We start from the raw sequence: 14655 nt of genomic DNA on the forward strand, positions 1-14655 counted from the left end.
CTGGGGAACCTGCTGGACAGCTCTGTTCTAGCAGGACTGCACGCCAGTGTTTCCAGAGCTTCAGTTCAGAGCTCATCTCAAAACAAAGGTGGCTGAAGAGATTTTTGTTTCATACTTATCACTGTTTTTCTCTTATGCTTTTTGTTTCGCTTTAAACAGTTTGAAAACAACAAGGAGGTCAGCCAAGAGCCTCCTGTGGCACCGGATTCTGTATTTGCCACTTTGCTGAAAGGAGCCTGGGAGAGAGGAAGCAGTACCTTCCTGGAAGATGGTGTTCAGACAAAGTAGAGAGACTTGGCTTCCTGGCTCCCCCAACCTGAGCAGCTTTTGCTGGGAGTAAAGCACGTGCTGCTGTACCCGAAACCCACAGTGGAGAACTTCAGCAGATAATACTGTAGTTATCCTTGGTTTACTTTATGGCACAAGTTATAGATGACTTGGCTACTAAAACTTAGGTTCCAGTGCTGTAGCTCTTTTTCCTCGACTCGGCTCCGAGGGTACGCAGCACCGTACAAAACTGCACCTAATTTGCAAACAAATGTCAGTTGTTCTTATTATTGAAGCTGGGCTTTATTGAGTTGAATCCGGAGTGTGTGCTGCACCCAGGTCCTTTGTACAAATAGGGTACTGAGGGTGGGGGAACCAGAACTGCACATTCCTTGTGATATGGATGGGATTTTGGGGGGGGGGGTTAAATTAAAAGGAGATGCAAAATGAGGGAATTGCTTTTAGATGTAACTATTCTTGTCCTAAAGGGGCCATCAGCTCTGTCCCGAGAGCTGAGTTACAAGTGTGTGTGTTGAAAGAGCTGCAAGCCTTTTAGGGGCTGCAGTTTGTGTGCCGTGGAATGAGGTGCCCTGAGGAAATGTGTGAGCCGGAGGGAGCCGGGGCCGGGCGGAGGGAGCCGAGCTGTGGGAATGGGCGAATGGAGGCGGGCGCGGGCGGGACTAGGCGAGCGTGGGCGAAAGCGGCCGAAAGGGGCCGAGGAGGCGAGCGGAGCCGAGCTCTGCCGAGTTCAGCCGAGGCGAGCCGAGCTTTGCCGAAGAGGCGAATGGAGGCGAATGCGGCCGGAAATAGCCGAGGGTGGCCGAAAGTAGCCGAAGCTGGCCGAGGAGCCGAGTCCAGCCGAACGGAGCCGAGCTCTGCCGAGCGCAGCAGCCCGGGCGGGGCGCCGGGGCGGAGCCGGGGCGCTGGGAGGATCCCCTCCTGTCCCTCTCTCTCCCGCTCCATGCTCCTGCCCGTATTCCCCTCAGTCACCTCTCTTTCCCCCGTTTCCTTGTCCCCCCCAAACCCGGATCCTTCCTGTCCTGTCCCTGCCCCGCTGCTCCGTTCCATTCCCCCTCTCTCCCTCCTCTGTGCCCCGTCCCTCTTCCTCATCTGCCGGCCTTTCCCTTCCCCGCCCGCTTTCCTCCGCAGCCCGACCTCCCTCCCCGCCCTTTCGCATGTCCCGCTCTCCCTCCTCTCTTCCCGTCGCCCCTTCGCTTCTTTCCCCCGCAGCCGCGGGGCTCGGGGCGCCGGAGAATAAAGCCCCGAGGGCCGGAGCCCGGCGCCCCCCGGGCCTTGCGGGAGTCCCCGCACGGGGCCGGGGCTCTCGGCGGATCCCCCGCGCCGCTCGGACCCCGCCCCGGCGCTGCCGGACCTGCGGCTCCGCCGGCATCGCGCTGCGAGCGGCCCCCGCTCTGTGCCGTGCCGGCCGTGCCGCGTCCCCGCCGCCTCTGCCGCTCCCTCTTTCTGCCCCTGGCCCGCGACAGCGAGGCGGGGCGGGAGCTTCGAGCCTTCTGGGGGCTGCCCCCCCTTCCTTGTTGCGGCGGAGTCCCTTTCTGGGGGATGGAGGTGTGGGAAGGGCTGGAAGGGAGTGCTGGGCTGCTGTTCGGGGCAGTTGGACTCGTCCTGTGCCTTCTTCGGGGGTCAGGGTTAGGGGCTGAAGCCTCGGGGCTCTGATGTCATTTGGGGCACCCCAAGGTCCCCAGGAGAGGGACGCACACTGCGGTGGAGGAGCGGGTGGGTGGCGAATGAGGGGGGCGGGTCACGCTGGGTGCCGTCCCGCAGAGGGACCCAAAGCTGCCCCAAAATTCCCTGGGAGGGGTGTGTGTAGAATACTAAAACCTGGCAAGTGTTTCGTTTTCACAGCTATTGGTAAAGAATAGGAAGCTATGGCTAAACTCATTTGGAAAGAAGCCCTCTCTCGATCCACTCATTTGTATGCAGGAATGTAGGAAACTCTGACTGGGGACGGGCAGTAGTTTTGAAAATCATGCCCTATCGTTTTTCTCTAGGAACGAACCAAGCGAGTGCCCTGAAACCAGCGGAGCAAGGGGCTGAAGGGAACAGAAGGTCTCCCCGGCACCTTTTGCCTCCGTTCTCTGCCATTCCCCAAAACGTGTCGCAGTCCCGGAAGAGGCGTTTGCCATGCAGCCTGCCAAAATAAAGACCTGTCAAATCCTAGCTCTGCCTTTTGTTTAACGTCTTCTTACTTCCTATTTATGTCATCACAGAAACCAAGGAAGGAAGAAATGTGACTGGTTCCCACTATTGCTCCGTGCAGGCATTTTTAAAGGCTGCTGTACTTCTATCCTCTTTTTCCACTCCAAGCTTGACTTTTCCCCTCCTTTTTCGAGGTCTGCTGCTTTGGGTGTCCCAGGCAGGGCTGGGTTCCTCGGCAGGGGTCTTAGGAGTTGGTGCTGATTCTGCTTTTCACGAAGGTGTATCAAAGTGTGCCAGCAAAAGGACTGTTTTCTCCAGGGGAAAGCTTTCTCTCAATAACCATCAATGCATATATGTGTTTTAATCGTGTAACCAGATGGATTAAGAAAAGGCAACACCCATAGCAGATTTCCAATGAATCTGTGTCTGTGAGAAGTGGGCTGTGTGCTGGAGACGGAGAGACGCTGTTGGAGTGCGGCAACAGCGGCAGGTGTGAGCTGTGAGGATGATGAGGGCTCAGAGCAGCCCCAGGTGTGAGCTGTGAGGATGATGAGGGCTCAGAGCAGCCCCAGGTGTGAGCTGTGAGGATGATGAGGAGGGGCGGCTCCTGCCGGGGAGGAGGGGGGAGGGAGGAGGGAGGTTATTTTAGGGCGAGGGTTTGCCTTCGCTGGCTTTTTCACGGAGCTGCTGGAGGAGAGGAGTTTATGGGGGGCTCCCGGGGCTGTCTCCTGGAAGGACGGTGAGCGCTTTGGACAGGGTCCGGGGGATCCCCTGGATACACACTTGGGTACGTGGAGCATTGCTTAAAGGAGGAGCCGAGGGACAAACCTTTGTGCCGAGAAGCAGCAGCCAAGCAGGTGAGCCGGTGCGTCTTTGTAGTGGGGACTTTTCTTCTTTCCCTTTGAAATTTCGTCATCCTGAGTTTGAAATTTGTGGTGCTGCCCTGTGGTCCCGCCTTTTAAGAGGTCTGGATTGAGGTAAAAACCCCCTTTTGCTATCATTCGAGGCAAGCCGCTTCTTTTCTGCTCTTCTAGGGGACGCAGTTGAAGGGGAGCCCACGTTTCTGTGCCCTTGTTGGGGTGAGGTGAGCGCCGCAGCGTGGCGTCAGTGTCGGGGCTTCAGAGGAAGGGAGCTGCAGCCGTGGCAGCGCTGGCAGGGCGGGGATCGGGCTGTGCCGCTGCATTCGGGGCGCTTCTTCTGCCCCCGGCCCGGCAGCGAAGGGTCCGGCGCGGAGCCCTGCCGGCAGTGCCGGGGCTGGCCGGGGCGGAAGGGGAGCTGGGCGCGGCTGGGCTGCCGCGGGCCCGCCGGAGCCGCGCCGGTGCGAGCCGTGCGGAGCCGAGCGGAGCTTTGGCCGGGCCGGCGGGCGGGGGAGGCGGCGCGGGCGCCGCGCCGGTGCCGGCCGGTGCCGCCGCTCCGTCCGCTCCGGGCGCGGGGCTCGGGCGCCGCCGGGGCCCCCCGGGCCCGGTGCCGGCCCCGCCGGGCCGGGGGCAGCGGGCGGGGGTCTGCCGGCGCGGCGCCGCCTCTGCCTGCCGGAGGAGCCGCTTTCCTGCCGGAGCCGCGCTGCGCCCGGGGCCGGGAGCGCGGCTCCGCATCTTCCAGCCTCCCTCGCTGCGCTGCTTTTGAGGCGCTCCTGAGGAGCTCCTGGGATCGCTGGCTTTTGATCGGCGTCGCTGTAGGAGAAGGGCCCCGGGCGCTTCTTGGTTGTTACGGTTCTTGCTTCGGGTGCTCGAGACAAGGTTTTTTTTTGGGTTGAGTGTTGTTGGATTTCTTTTTGATCGGTTCTTATGTTTTTAAAGGATGTGTTTCTAAAGGTTTACACTGTTTTTTCTGGGTCGTAGCATGAAGTAGAGGGTCGTTTTTTAATTCGGTTGTGGAGGCTTTTATTAGCGCGAGTGCATAGTGTTTGTTTTGGTGGGCTTGAGGGAGTGTCCTGGAGTTAATCGGTGAGTTTTTTTTTTAATATTGATGAGTGCATTCTTATTTATTATATTATAGGGGTTTCATTCATTTGGCTTATTTGATTGCCGTGTATGTTTCATTGTTGCAGAGAACTTGGGAGATATTGTTTGTGGTTACGTTTCTCTTTTGGCGACGTGTTTTTTTCTAGGTGGTATTTGTGTTTTGATGGTTTTAGGCAATATTTGTTTCTTGAGTTAGGAATACTTATTTTGTTGTTGTTAATATAATTTTTTTTTTTTTTTTGTAGCTTGATGTATTTGGTTGTTGTTTTTTTATTAGTTTTATTTTTGGGAACATGGGCATTTCCATGGTGGATCTCTTTAGGTATTTATTTTATTTGGGTGGTGATTTTTTTGTTTCTTCGTGGTTCCGATTTTTTAATAGCTGTAATTATTTGGTGGGGCTTTTTAGTTAATTTTATGGAGCACTGTGTTCTCTTTATGAGTTAGTGTAGTGATAGAGTTTTGGTTATTATTTTTTTTAGAAACGTTGGGGGTCTCTTGTATGGGTTGGAGTACGGTAAGTTAGTTGGCTTTTTTTTTTTTTTTTTTCCTTTTTAGTGGTTTTTGTGATTTGCTGTGTGGGTTTCTATCGGTCTTTTTTAAAACGGTTGTTTCGTTTTTGTGACGTGATAAGAGCTGCTAGTGAAAGGAGTGTAGTGCGGGTATTTTTGCTGGTAGTTGGTTGGCTGGTGGAGCCTTTCTGAATTTTTTGGACGGTATTGGTGGGAATTTGATGCTGTTTGTTTTGGCATTTTATTTTTAGGAATTAGATTATAACTGCAGTGTTTTAACTATAACTCTAATGAAACAAAACAAATGCATAAATATGAAAATGGGAATATAAAACTTCAATTTTAAATATAAACGGAAAACAAATTAAACATGTAACATAAATAATGCTATCCATTACTATTAGGTATTATATTGTTTGATGTAGAGTATTTTATATGTTTATATACATATAAATATCGATTATATACATAAATATCCATATAGAAATGTATAATTAATATATGTGGATATATGAATATTATAAAACAATAGGAATTAATACAGTACATAATGCACATTTTACTGTATGTGTCTTATTATAACACATTACATGTCATAAATATTATATATCGAAATATAGTACCTCAATATGTTGTGATAGAATAGATAAATACTTGTAAAAATCAAAAGTAGAAATATAGAAATATTTAAATATAGCTTAAAATAAAGGGGATTTTTCTTTTCTATTTGGTAGTAGGTAGGGATCTTATTATAAAAATTATGAATAGAAATAAAATGAAATTAGAAATCTTTGTATAGAAATATATTCTAAATACGTTAAGATCTATATAAAAATTCAAAGGTAAGTAAATATAAGTATTAGCGGTATGTACGAAATAGATAAATTATTATTAAAATTCTATCTTGCTACCTTATTATATATATGATATATATTTATAAATCAATATAAAGTAAAAATTCAACTGTGACTATAATGATGAAAAAAAAATATAAATATTCAAGCATCTTTTATAGAAAGGGCTTTTTTGTTTTTATTTGTTTAGAGGCAGGGTTTTAATGGAAAAAATATTAATATGCATTTTATTTTGTTATCATTCTAAATATGGAAATATATAATCAATGTATACTGGTGTGTATATAAAAATATAAAATAGAATTAAAAATAAGTATTAGGAAGAGATAGACTATAAATAACACCATACATCAATCTACATTTAAAATATAAATTTGAATATAAATGCGAAAAATAGAGATACATCTAAATGGAGCTTAAATAAAGGGTTTTTAAAAAAGTTTTTTACTTGGATCGAGGCAGGGGTTTATTTTAAGCAATATGAACCTTTTAGATATAGAAATCTAACTATAGAAATATGTAAGCAATGTATAAAAATATAAAATGTAACAAAATGGAACACGAATAAATGTCAGAAATCATAAAAAAAAATTTCCATCAATATCCATTACAAATCCGAATGTGAATGTAAATATGAAAAATATAAAAATAAAATCGATTGAAATGCAGTTTAAGAGGAAAGGCTTTTTCTTTCGGTTCCTATCGGGTCAGAGGCAGGGTTTTTTTTGTTGGCGTTCTTGTCCACGCGGGATGTTTCGGGGCATTCGCTGCCGAGGCTTTTCCGGAGGGGACGGCGCAGTGCTGCCGCCGTGTGGGCAGAGAGCGGTACTGCAGCCCGCCGCCCGCGGCCGCCATCTTGGGAGTGGCTTGGCGCGGACTCGCTTGACCTTCTCGAGAGGGCGCGAAAAGGAGGACATTGAAATTCGAGGACCCGTGTCTGTTTTCTACACTGCCTGAATTGCCCGCACCGCCGGCGCCCCCCGACGGGATTTTCCGCGGCGGTTCCGATGCCGTGCATATGGGCTGTGGGGTCAGCAGCACCGCGACCGTGCGGGTTTTTGGCGGGAGCCGACAGGCACCGGCAAAACGCCTCTCTCCGTCAAGGTCCCCACGGCCCGGCTTCTTGCGAACGCCTTGGCGCGGGCTCGCTTGACCTTCTCGAGAGGGCGCAAAGAAAAGGATGCGAACATCCGGGAGCCGTGTCTGTCGACTGCTCTGCTTGAACACCACCCTGACGCCGGCGTGGCCCGGCGGGATTTTCCGCGGCCGTTCCACTGCCGTGCACACGGGCTGTGGGCTCAGTGGCTCCGCGGGCGGTCGGATTTCGAGCAGGCGCCGACCGGCATCGGCAGATTCGCCTCTCTCTGCCCGGCTCCTGCAGCGGCCGCCATCCTGGGCGCGGCCCCTGCCTCTGCCATGCCGCGCGGGGCGCCCGTCCCGTCCCCTCCCGTGCTGTCCCACCGCCTCCCTGCCGTAAAGCTAGAAATAAACAAAACCAACGTGGAAATATGTATAGGTTTAAAAGAAAGGGCTTTTGGGGCGGAGGGGGCGTTATTTGGTTCGAGGCAGGGTCTTTTAATTTCTGTGCGGGGTTTTTTGGGCCATTTATTTCTAAGGATTTTTTTTCCAAGGGGCTCGATCGCCGCCGCTCTTTTCCGCCTGCCTCCCCTCCGGGAGAGCGGCGGCCCCCGGGTGTGGCGGGTGGCAGTGCTGCCGCCTTGTGGACAGAGGGCGGTACTGCAGCCCCCCAGCCCGCGCCCTGCCCTTCGCCGCTGGGTGCCGGGGCGGGAAGGGCGAGGGGCGGGAGCGAGCGGCGAGCGGGGCGGTGTCTGTGAGTGAGGGGAGGGCTTTCTGTCCCTCGCCGACCGCCGTCCATACCGCAACACTTTGAGGCTTTTTGTTCCTCTTCGGTCGCCGTCCGTACCAGAATGGTTTGTGCTTTCTGATCCTCGCCGGCCGCCGTCCCCCACGTGACGCGAGCCCGGCGCCGCCGTGATGGCGGCCGGCGGTGGGACCGGGACTGGGTCCGGGCGGGCTCTGGAGGCGCTGCTGGAGATGGGATTCGGGGCTTGGCGTGCGTGAGGGCGGCGGCACCGGTGGGACATCGGGGGAGGGCCGGGGACAGCGGGGGAGGGCGGGCGGGAGCAGCCGGAGGGGACGCGGGCCCCCTAAAATTTCTCCGGGACCCCCAAAAAACCCCCCGGGACCCCCCCAAAAATAACCGGGAGCCCCCCGGTCCCGCAGGGTGCAGGCGCTGGCACTGACCGGGAACCGGGGAGTGGAACCGGCCATGGACTGGTGAGGGGGGGACCCCAAAAACACTCCCGGGACCCCCAAAAAACCCCACCGGGATGCCCCAAAAACAGCCCCGGGACCCCCAAAAACAGCCTCGGAAACCCAAAAATTCCCTTCAGGAGCCCCAAAAATCCCCCTGGAACCCCCCAAAATTCCCTTCGGAACCCCAAAACCACCCCTGGGGCCCCCAAAATTCTACTCAGAACCCCCAAAGTTTCTCCCAAAAACCCCCTGAGACCCCTAAAATTCTCCCCAGGACTCCAAAAGCCCCCCCCGGGATGCCCAAAATTCCTTTTGGGGCCCCAAAACACCCCCTGGGACCTCCAAATTTCCCTTTAGGATCCCTGAAATTCCTCCTGGGACCCCAAAAACCCCCTGACACCCCAAAATTCCTCCTGGGATGCCCTAAAAACCTTCCAGAATCCCCCAGGAACCCCCCCAATTTTGGGTCCCCCCCCTGATTTGGGGTTCCCCCCGGTTTTTGGGTCCCCAGGCTGGTGGCTCATGAGGACGACCCCGACTCGGACCCCGAACTCCCCCCGGGTTTGGGGGCACCGCCCTCGGGCCTGGGGGGGCCCCATCAGCCGCCGGACACCAAGGACGAGACCCAGAAGTGAATTTTGGGGGTTGGGGGGGAATTTTGGGGTTTGGGGAGGAAATTTTGGGGTATGGGGAGCTCAGAGTGGTTAATTTGGGGTTTCAGGGTGGTTTTGGGCAGGGTTTTCGGGTATTCTTGAGAGGGCTTTGGGGTATTTTTTGGTGGGTTTTAGGGTATTTTTGGGTGGATTTTTTGGGGTATTCTTGGGAGGGTTTTGGGCTGTTTTGGGGCATTTTATGGTGAGTTTTTTGAGTATTTTTAGGAGGGTTTGGGTATTTTTGGGTGGGTTTTTTGTGGGTATTTTTAGGACGATTTTGGGGTATTTTTGGGTGGGTTTTGGGCTGAAGGCGGCTCGGCGGCAGCACCAGAGAAGGATGGCAGCAGCGAGGGGAGCCCGGCAGGGCCCTGGCTTTGCCCGCCCCTCCTGCTGCCCTCCTTGGAATGGTTTGAGGCATTATGGGGTTATTGAGGTAGAAATAATTATTTCGTTGTTGATAATTTAATGTGGTTTTTTTTTTGTTTGTTGTCGTTTCATGTATTTGGTTTGTAGAGCAGGAACTGTAGACAGAATCCTGCAGAAGTAGTATGGAATTTGTCTTCCCAAAACCTACCCGGCTTCCAACCACTTTCAGCATGTGGTCTTCCTTAGCAGCACATGGTTCCCCCACACTTGGGAGCCGGTGCACTCTACTTTTCTCTCCACCTTTGCTGACAGATCCTGCTGAAGGCTGAGGACAAAGCCCTACCCCTACACGGACAAGGCAGCAGACCTGGTTCGGGACGCCAGCGTGCTCCAGGTTGCTACAGGACTCGGATCAAACATCAGCATCCCCGTCTCTCACGCTGATGGTATGTGGTAACCCCTCTAAGAACAGAATTCCAAGACTTGGGGCTACGTTTTCTAACCCTAAGCAGCAAACTGGGGATGGATAACTCTAGAAATCCTGTCCTGTAAGGACCTCCAGGATTCAGCCCTCCATGTGTCCTTGGTATCAGAAGCTGGAATTGCAGAGTTGCCACTTTACCCCCAAACGTAATTTTTGATGTGGTTGTGCCACTTTAACGGTATTTGAAATCTCTCTTCGTGCTCTTGCAACAGCATTTTCGAACCACAATGGAAATCTAGTCCTTCTGCCTGGGGCTGCTCATAGAATCATGGAATCGCAGAAGGGTTTGGATGGGAAGGCTCCTTTTTTTAAAGCTCGTCCCGTTCCACCCCCTGCCATGGGCAGGGACACCTTCCACCATCCCAGGATGCTCTAAGCCCTGTCCAGCCTGGCCTTGGACACTTCTAGGTATCCGGGGGCAGCCACAGCTTCTCTGGGCAACCTGTGCTGGAAAGCAGCATTGAAAGCCAGAGTGAAGTACAGCTGTGATTTTTGTGCTGCCCCTAACATTGTATTGCCTGACAAATGTGCCTTTGGGTTTTTTGATTGGGTTTTTTTTGTTGGTTTTATTTATTTTTTGAGGGCTTTTTGTGTTTGTTTTGTTCGGTTTTGGTTTGGTTTTTTTTTTTTTTGAGAACTAGAAAGATACCTTGTGTTGCTGGAATGTTGCATTCTACGTCTGTTATTTTCCCAGTAAGTCTGGATCCTCTGCTTACATTTTTTCCTTCACTTATTAGATGTCGTGGATGTGCTGGCTGTTCTGATGGAGGGCAGTGATGGCTTAGATGAAGAAATTGGGTTCTCTTAAAATGAAGATATGATTATCCAAACATTTCACTTCAGTGCTGTTGTCCCTGCTGCATTAGCAGCCAGGAATATACTGTTGCTTTAGTCTGAAAATGGAACAGGTACAGGGGTTTTTTTAATGTTTTATGTGTCATTTCCAGCAGTGGAGTGAAAGTGGCATCATTTCTGCCCTCTTGCAATAATTTTTTACCATTTATCATTTTTTACCTTGAGGCATTTTATTATCTTCCCTGCAAGCAGAAGGAGGTGCAGATTCACAGTGTTTTGTGCTCAAGAGGGGCATTGAAGCTCTGTAGGTGCGTCTGCCCTTTTTCCCTGACCCTAAAGAGAAGGGACACTGTCCCTGCATGGACAGTCTTGGTCTGGAAGTAGTTGGCCTCAGTAACACAGCGTTTTAAGGGCAGAGCGTGGCGATCAGGAGAGGAAGGTGATTCTCGTGCCTGTGGGCAGCTCTTCCCGAGATCAGGGAGAGGGGACTGCATTGTTAAGTAGGAAGTGGATGCATTTCCCAAGGGAAACTTCAGAAATTAAGCTCCAAGGGCAAATACTGCGAGGTTCTACCACCTCCTTGAGGACAGCGTTAAAACCACAGGGGCATCAGCAGAGCTTGGAGCAGGACTGGCCAACCCCAGAGCGCCTCACGAAGCCCTCTGTGTGTATGTGGCAGTCGAGTAGCACCTGGGGGGTGCTGAAAGTCCCAGTTCTGACAGAAAATTCTGCTTAACTTGTACACGTTGGCTGGGTGTGTGCCCCCAGTACAGCTCGGTTCTTCTCTGAGGCGGTGCCTGGCAGGGTCCGTCCCTGTTAAGAGACGGCTGTGTTTTTGGCACAACACAGCAAAGGTGGATTATTTGCTTCAGCAAGAGCTGATGATGTCTGGAGGGTTTTTCAGGCACCTCAGCAGCCAGGAGCACGTGTATAGTTCACTAGGAACACTTTTTGATCTTGTTCAATTCTTTTCTCCATGAGGCTCTGTGGGCTGCTGGCAAGGCCCAAAGTAAGGAAGGTTGTCCCAGTGTCCGTGCTCATGTTAATAGTTTAATTTATTTGGCTTTTCTAGGACCAGATGTCGTGGAGGACCTTGGTGCTGTTTTCACTGACCTCCTGCACTCTCTGAGAGAACCCCTTGCTCCCTGCTTGACGCTCCAGCTCTGTGACAAAGATCCCGAGTCCCTGAAAGCTGCTAAGTATCCTCAGCTCTACCAGTTTAACCGATACTATAGACTCTGGATGCCCAAGCAGTCCCAGGAACCTGTGGTATGGAGTCCCTGAAGTCGCTGAATTCTTGAGCCAGTATTCCTATAAAATCCTCGCAGTCGACAGGGGTTACATTTCCATCAGAAAGAGCGTTTTTATTGAGGAGGTAATTCTGCATCTCTTGTTGATCCTGCTGGGGACACATGTTTGCTCCAGGGCTTTTCTCTGATGGCACAAGAGGTCTCTGTGGTGTTTGGGAGGCGATACCAGGGCTCAGGGCTCATACAGAGACTCCTCACCGGGCACAGCAGAGCCTGGTGTGCGCTGTGGCCTCTGTTTACAGCGCCCGGAGTTCCCCCAGGTGGGTGGAGGATCACAGGCCCCTGGGCTGGGTTTGGTGAGTTTTTCTAAGCTCAGCAGTGTGAACACTCCAGACGCCCCTGGGGAACCTGCTGGGCAGCTCTGTTCTAGCAGGACTGCATGCCAGTGTTTCCAGAGATTCAGTTCAGGGCTCATCTCAAAACAAAGGTGGCTAAAGAGATTTTTGTTTCATACTCATCGCTGTTTTTCTCTTATGCTTTTTGTTTCGCTTTAAACAGTTTGAAAACCACAAGGAGGTCAGCCAAGAGCCTCCTGTGGCACCGGATTCTGTATTTGCCACTTTGTTGAAGGGAGCCTGGGAGAGAAGAAGCAGTACCTTCCTGGAAGATGGTGTTCAGACAAAGTGGAGAGACTTGGCTTCCTGGCTCCCCCAACCTGAGCAGCTTTTGCTGGGAGTAAAGCACGTGCTGCTGTACCCGAAACCCACAGTGGAGAACTTCTGCAGATAATAATGTAGTTATCCTTGGTTTACTTTATGGCACAAGTTATAGATGACTTGGCTGCTAAAACTTAGGTTCCAGTGCTGTAGCTCTTTTTCCTCGACTCGGCTCCGAGGGTACGCAGCACCGTACAAAATTATACCTAATTTGTAAACAAATGTCAGTTGTTCTGATTATTGAAGCTGGGCTTTATTGAGTTGAATCCGGAGTGTGTGCTGCACCCAGGTCCTTTGTACAAATAGGGTACTGAGGGTGGGGGAACCAGAACTGCACATTCCTTGTGATATGGATGGGATTTTGGGGGGGTTCAATAAAAAGGAGATGCAAAATGAGGGAATTGCTTTTAGATGTAACTATTCTTGTCCTAAAGGGGCCATCAGCTCTGTCCCCAGAGCTGAGTTAGGAGTGTGTGTGTTGGAAGAGCCGCAAGCCTTTAGGGGCTGCAGTTTGTGTGCCCTGGAATGAGGTGCCCTGAGGAAATGTGTGAGCCGGAGGGAGCCGGGGCCGGGCGGAGGGAGCCGAGCTGTGGGAATGGGCGAATGGAGGCGGGCGCGGGCGGGACTAGGCGAGCGTGGGCGAAAGCGGCCGAAAGGGGCCGAGGAGGCGAGCGGAGCCGAGCTCTGCCGAGTTCAGCCGAGGCGAGCCGAGCTTTGCCGAAGAGGCGAATGGAGGCGAATGCGGCCGGAAATAGCCGAGGGTGGCCGAAAGTAGCCGAAGCTGGCCGAGGAGCCGAGTCCAGCCGAACGGAGCCGAGCTCTGCCGAGCGCAGCAGCCCGGGCAGGGCGGGGCGCCGGGGCGGAGCCGGGGCGCTGGGAGGGATCCCACTCCTGTCCCTCTCCCTCCTTCTCCGTGCTCCTGCCCGTATTCCCCTCGGTTATCTCTCTTTCCTCCGTTTCCTTGTCCCCCCCAAACCCGGATCCTTCCTGTCCTGTCCCTGCCCCGCTGCTCCGTTCCATTCCCCCTCTCTCCCTCCTCTGTGCCCCGTCCCTCTTCCTCATCTGCCGGCCTTTCCCTTCCCCGCCCGCTTTCCTCCGCAGCCCGACCTCCCTCCCCGCCCTTTCGCATGTCCCGCTCTCCCTCCTCTCTTCCCGTCGCCCCTTCGCTTCTTTCCCCCGCAGCCGCGGGGCTCGGGGCGCCGGAGAATAAAGCCCCGAGGGCCGGAGCCCGGCGCCCCCCGGGCCTTGCGGGAGTCCCCGCACGGGGCCGGGGCTCTCGGCGGATCCCCCGCGCCGCTCGGACCCCGCCCCGGCGCTGCCGGACCTGCGGCTCCGCCGGCATCGCGCTGCGAGCGGCCCCCGCTCTGTGCCGTGCCGGCCGTGCCGCGTCCCCGCCGCCTCTGCCGCTCCCTCTTTCTGCCCCTGGCCCGCGACAGCGAGGCGGGGCGGGAGCTTCGAGCCTTCTGGGGGCTGCCCCCCCTTCCTTGTTGCGGCGGAGTCCCTTTCTGGGGGGATGGAGGTGTGGGAAGGGCTGGAAGGGAGTGCTGGGCTGCTGTTCGGGGCAGTTGGACTCGTCCTGTGCCTTCTTCGGGGGTCAGGGTTAGGGGCTGAAGCCTCGGGGCTCTGATGTCATTTGGGGCACCCCAAGGTCCCCAGGAGAGGGACGCACACTGCGGTGGAGGAGCGGGTGGGTGGCGAATGAGGGGGGCGGGTCACGCTGGGTGCCGTCCCGCAGAGGGACCCAAAGCTGCCCCAAAATTCCCTGGGAGGGGTGTGTGTAGAATACTAAAACCTGGCAAGTGTTTCGTTTTCACAGCTATTGGTAAAGAATAGGAAGCTATGGCTAAACTCATTTGGAAAGAAGCCCTCTCTCGATCCACTCATTTGTATGCAGGAATGTAGGAAACTCCGACTGGGGATGAGCAGTAGTTCTGAAAATCATGCCCTATCGTTTTTCTCTAGGAACGAACCAAGCGAGTGCCCTGAAACCAGCGGAGCAGCTGCAGGGGCTGAAGGGAACAGAAAGGGCTCCCGGCACCTTTTGCCTCCGTTCTCTGCCATTCCCCAAAACGTGTCGCAGTCCCGGAAGAGGCGTTTGTCATGCAGCCTGCCAAAATAAAGACCTCTAAAATCCTAGCTCTGCCTTTTGTTTAACGTGTTTTTACTTCCTATTTATGTCATCACAGAAAGCAAGGAAAGAATAAATGTGTCTGGTTCCCACTATTGCTCCGTGCAGGCATTTTTAAAGGCTGCTGTACTTCTATCCTCTTTTTCCACTCCAAGCTTGACTTTTCCCTCCTTTTTCGAGGTCTGCAGCTTTGGGTGTCCCAGGCAGGGCTGGGTTCCTCGGCAGGGGTCTTAGG

The 14655-nt window shown here is 53.0% G+C and overlaps 1 protein-coding gene across 24 annotated transcripts in view; it reads left to right on the top strand.

Moving 5' to 3' along the window:
- LOC144248240 (uncharacterized) overlaps positions 1-14428 on the top strand; it is a 41248-nt gene extending 26820 nt beyond the window's left edge. For 3 of the 24 annotated variants that reach the window (XM_085569156.1, XM_085569154.1, XM_085569151.1), the window contains 7 exons: positions 160-1833; positions 2277-3281; positions 7996-8049; positions 8540-8659; positions 9360-9493; positions 11399-13811; positions 14255-14428. In XM_085569156.1, the coding sequence (XP_085425282.1) occupies positions 12818-13811; positions 14255-14421 (1161 nt within the window). In that variant the 5' untranslated portion in view covers positions 160-1833; positions 2277-3281; positions 7996-8049; ... (1 more) ...; positions 9360-9493; positions 11399-12817 and the 3' untranslated portion in view covers positions 14422-14428. The other 21 variants (XM_085569153.1, XM_085569152.1, XM_085569155.1 and 18 more) reach the window with 21 other exon arrangements.
- The last annotated feature ends 227 nt before the right edge of the window (positions 14429-14655 follow it).

Source organism: Lonchura striata, chromosome 1A (assembly GCF_050655825.1).
Source record: "Lonchura striata isolate lonStrDom1 chromosome 1A, ASM5065582v1, whole genome shotgun sequence".
Lineage (NCBI taxonomy): Eukaryota > Metazoa > Chordata > Aves > Passeriformes > Estrildidae > Lonchura > Lonchura striata.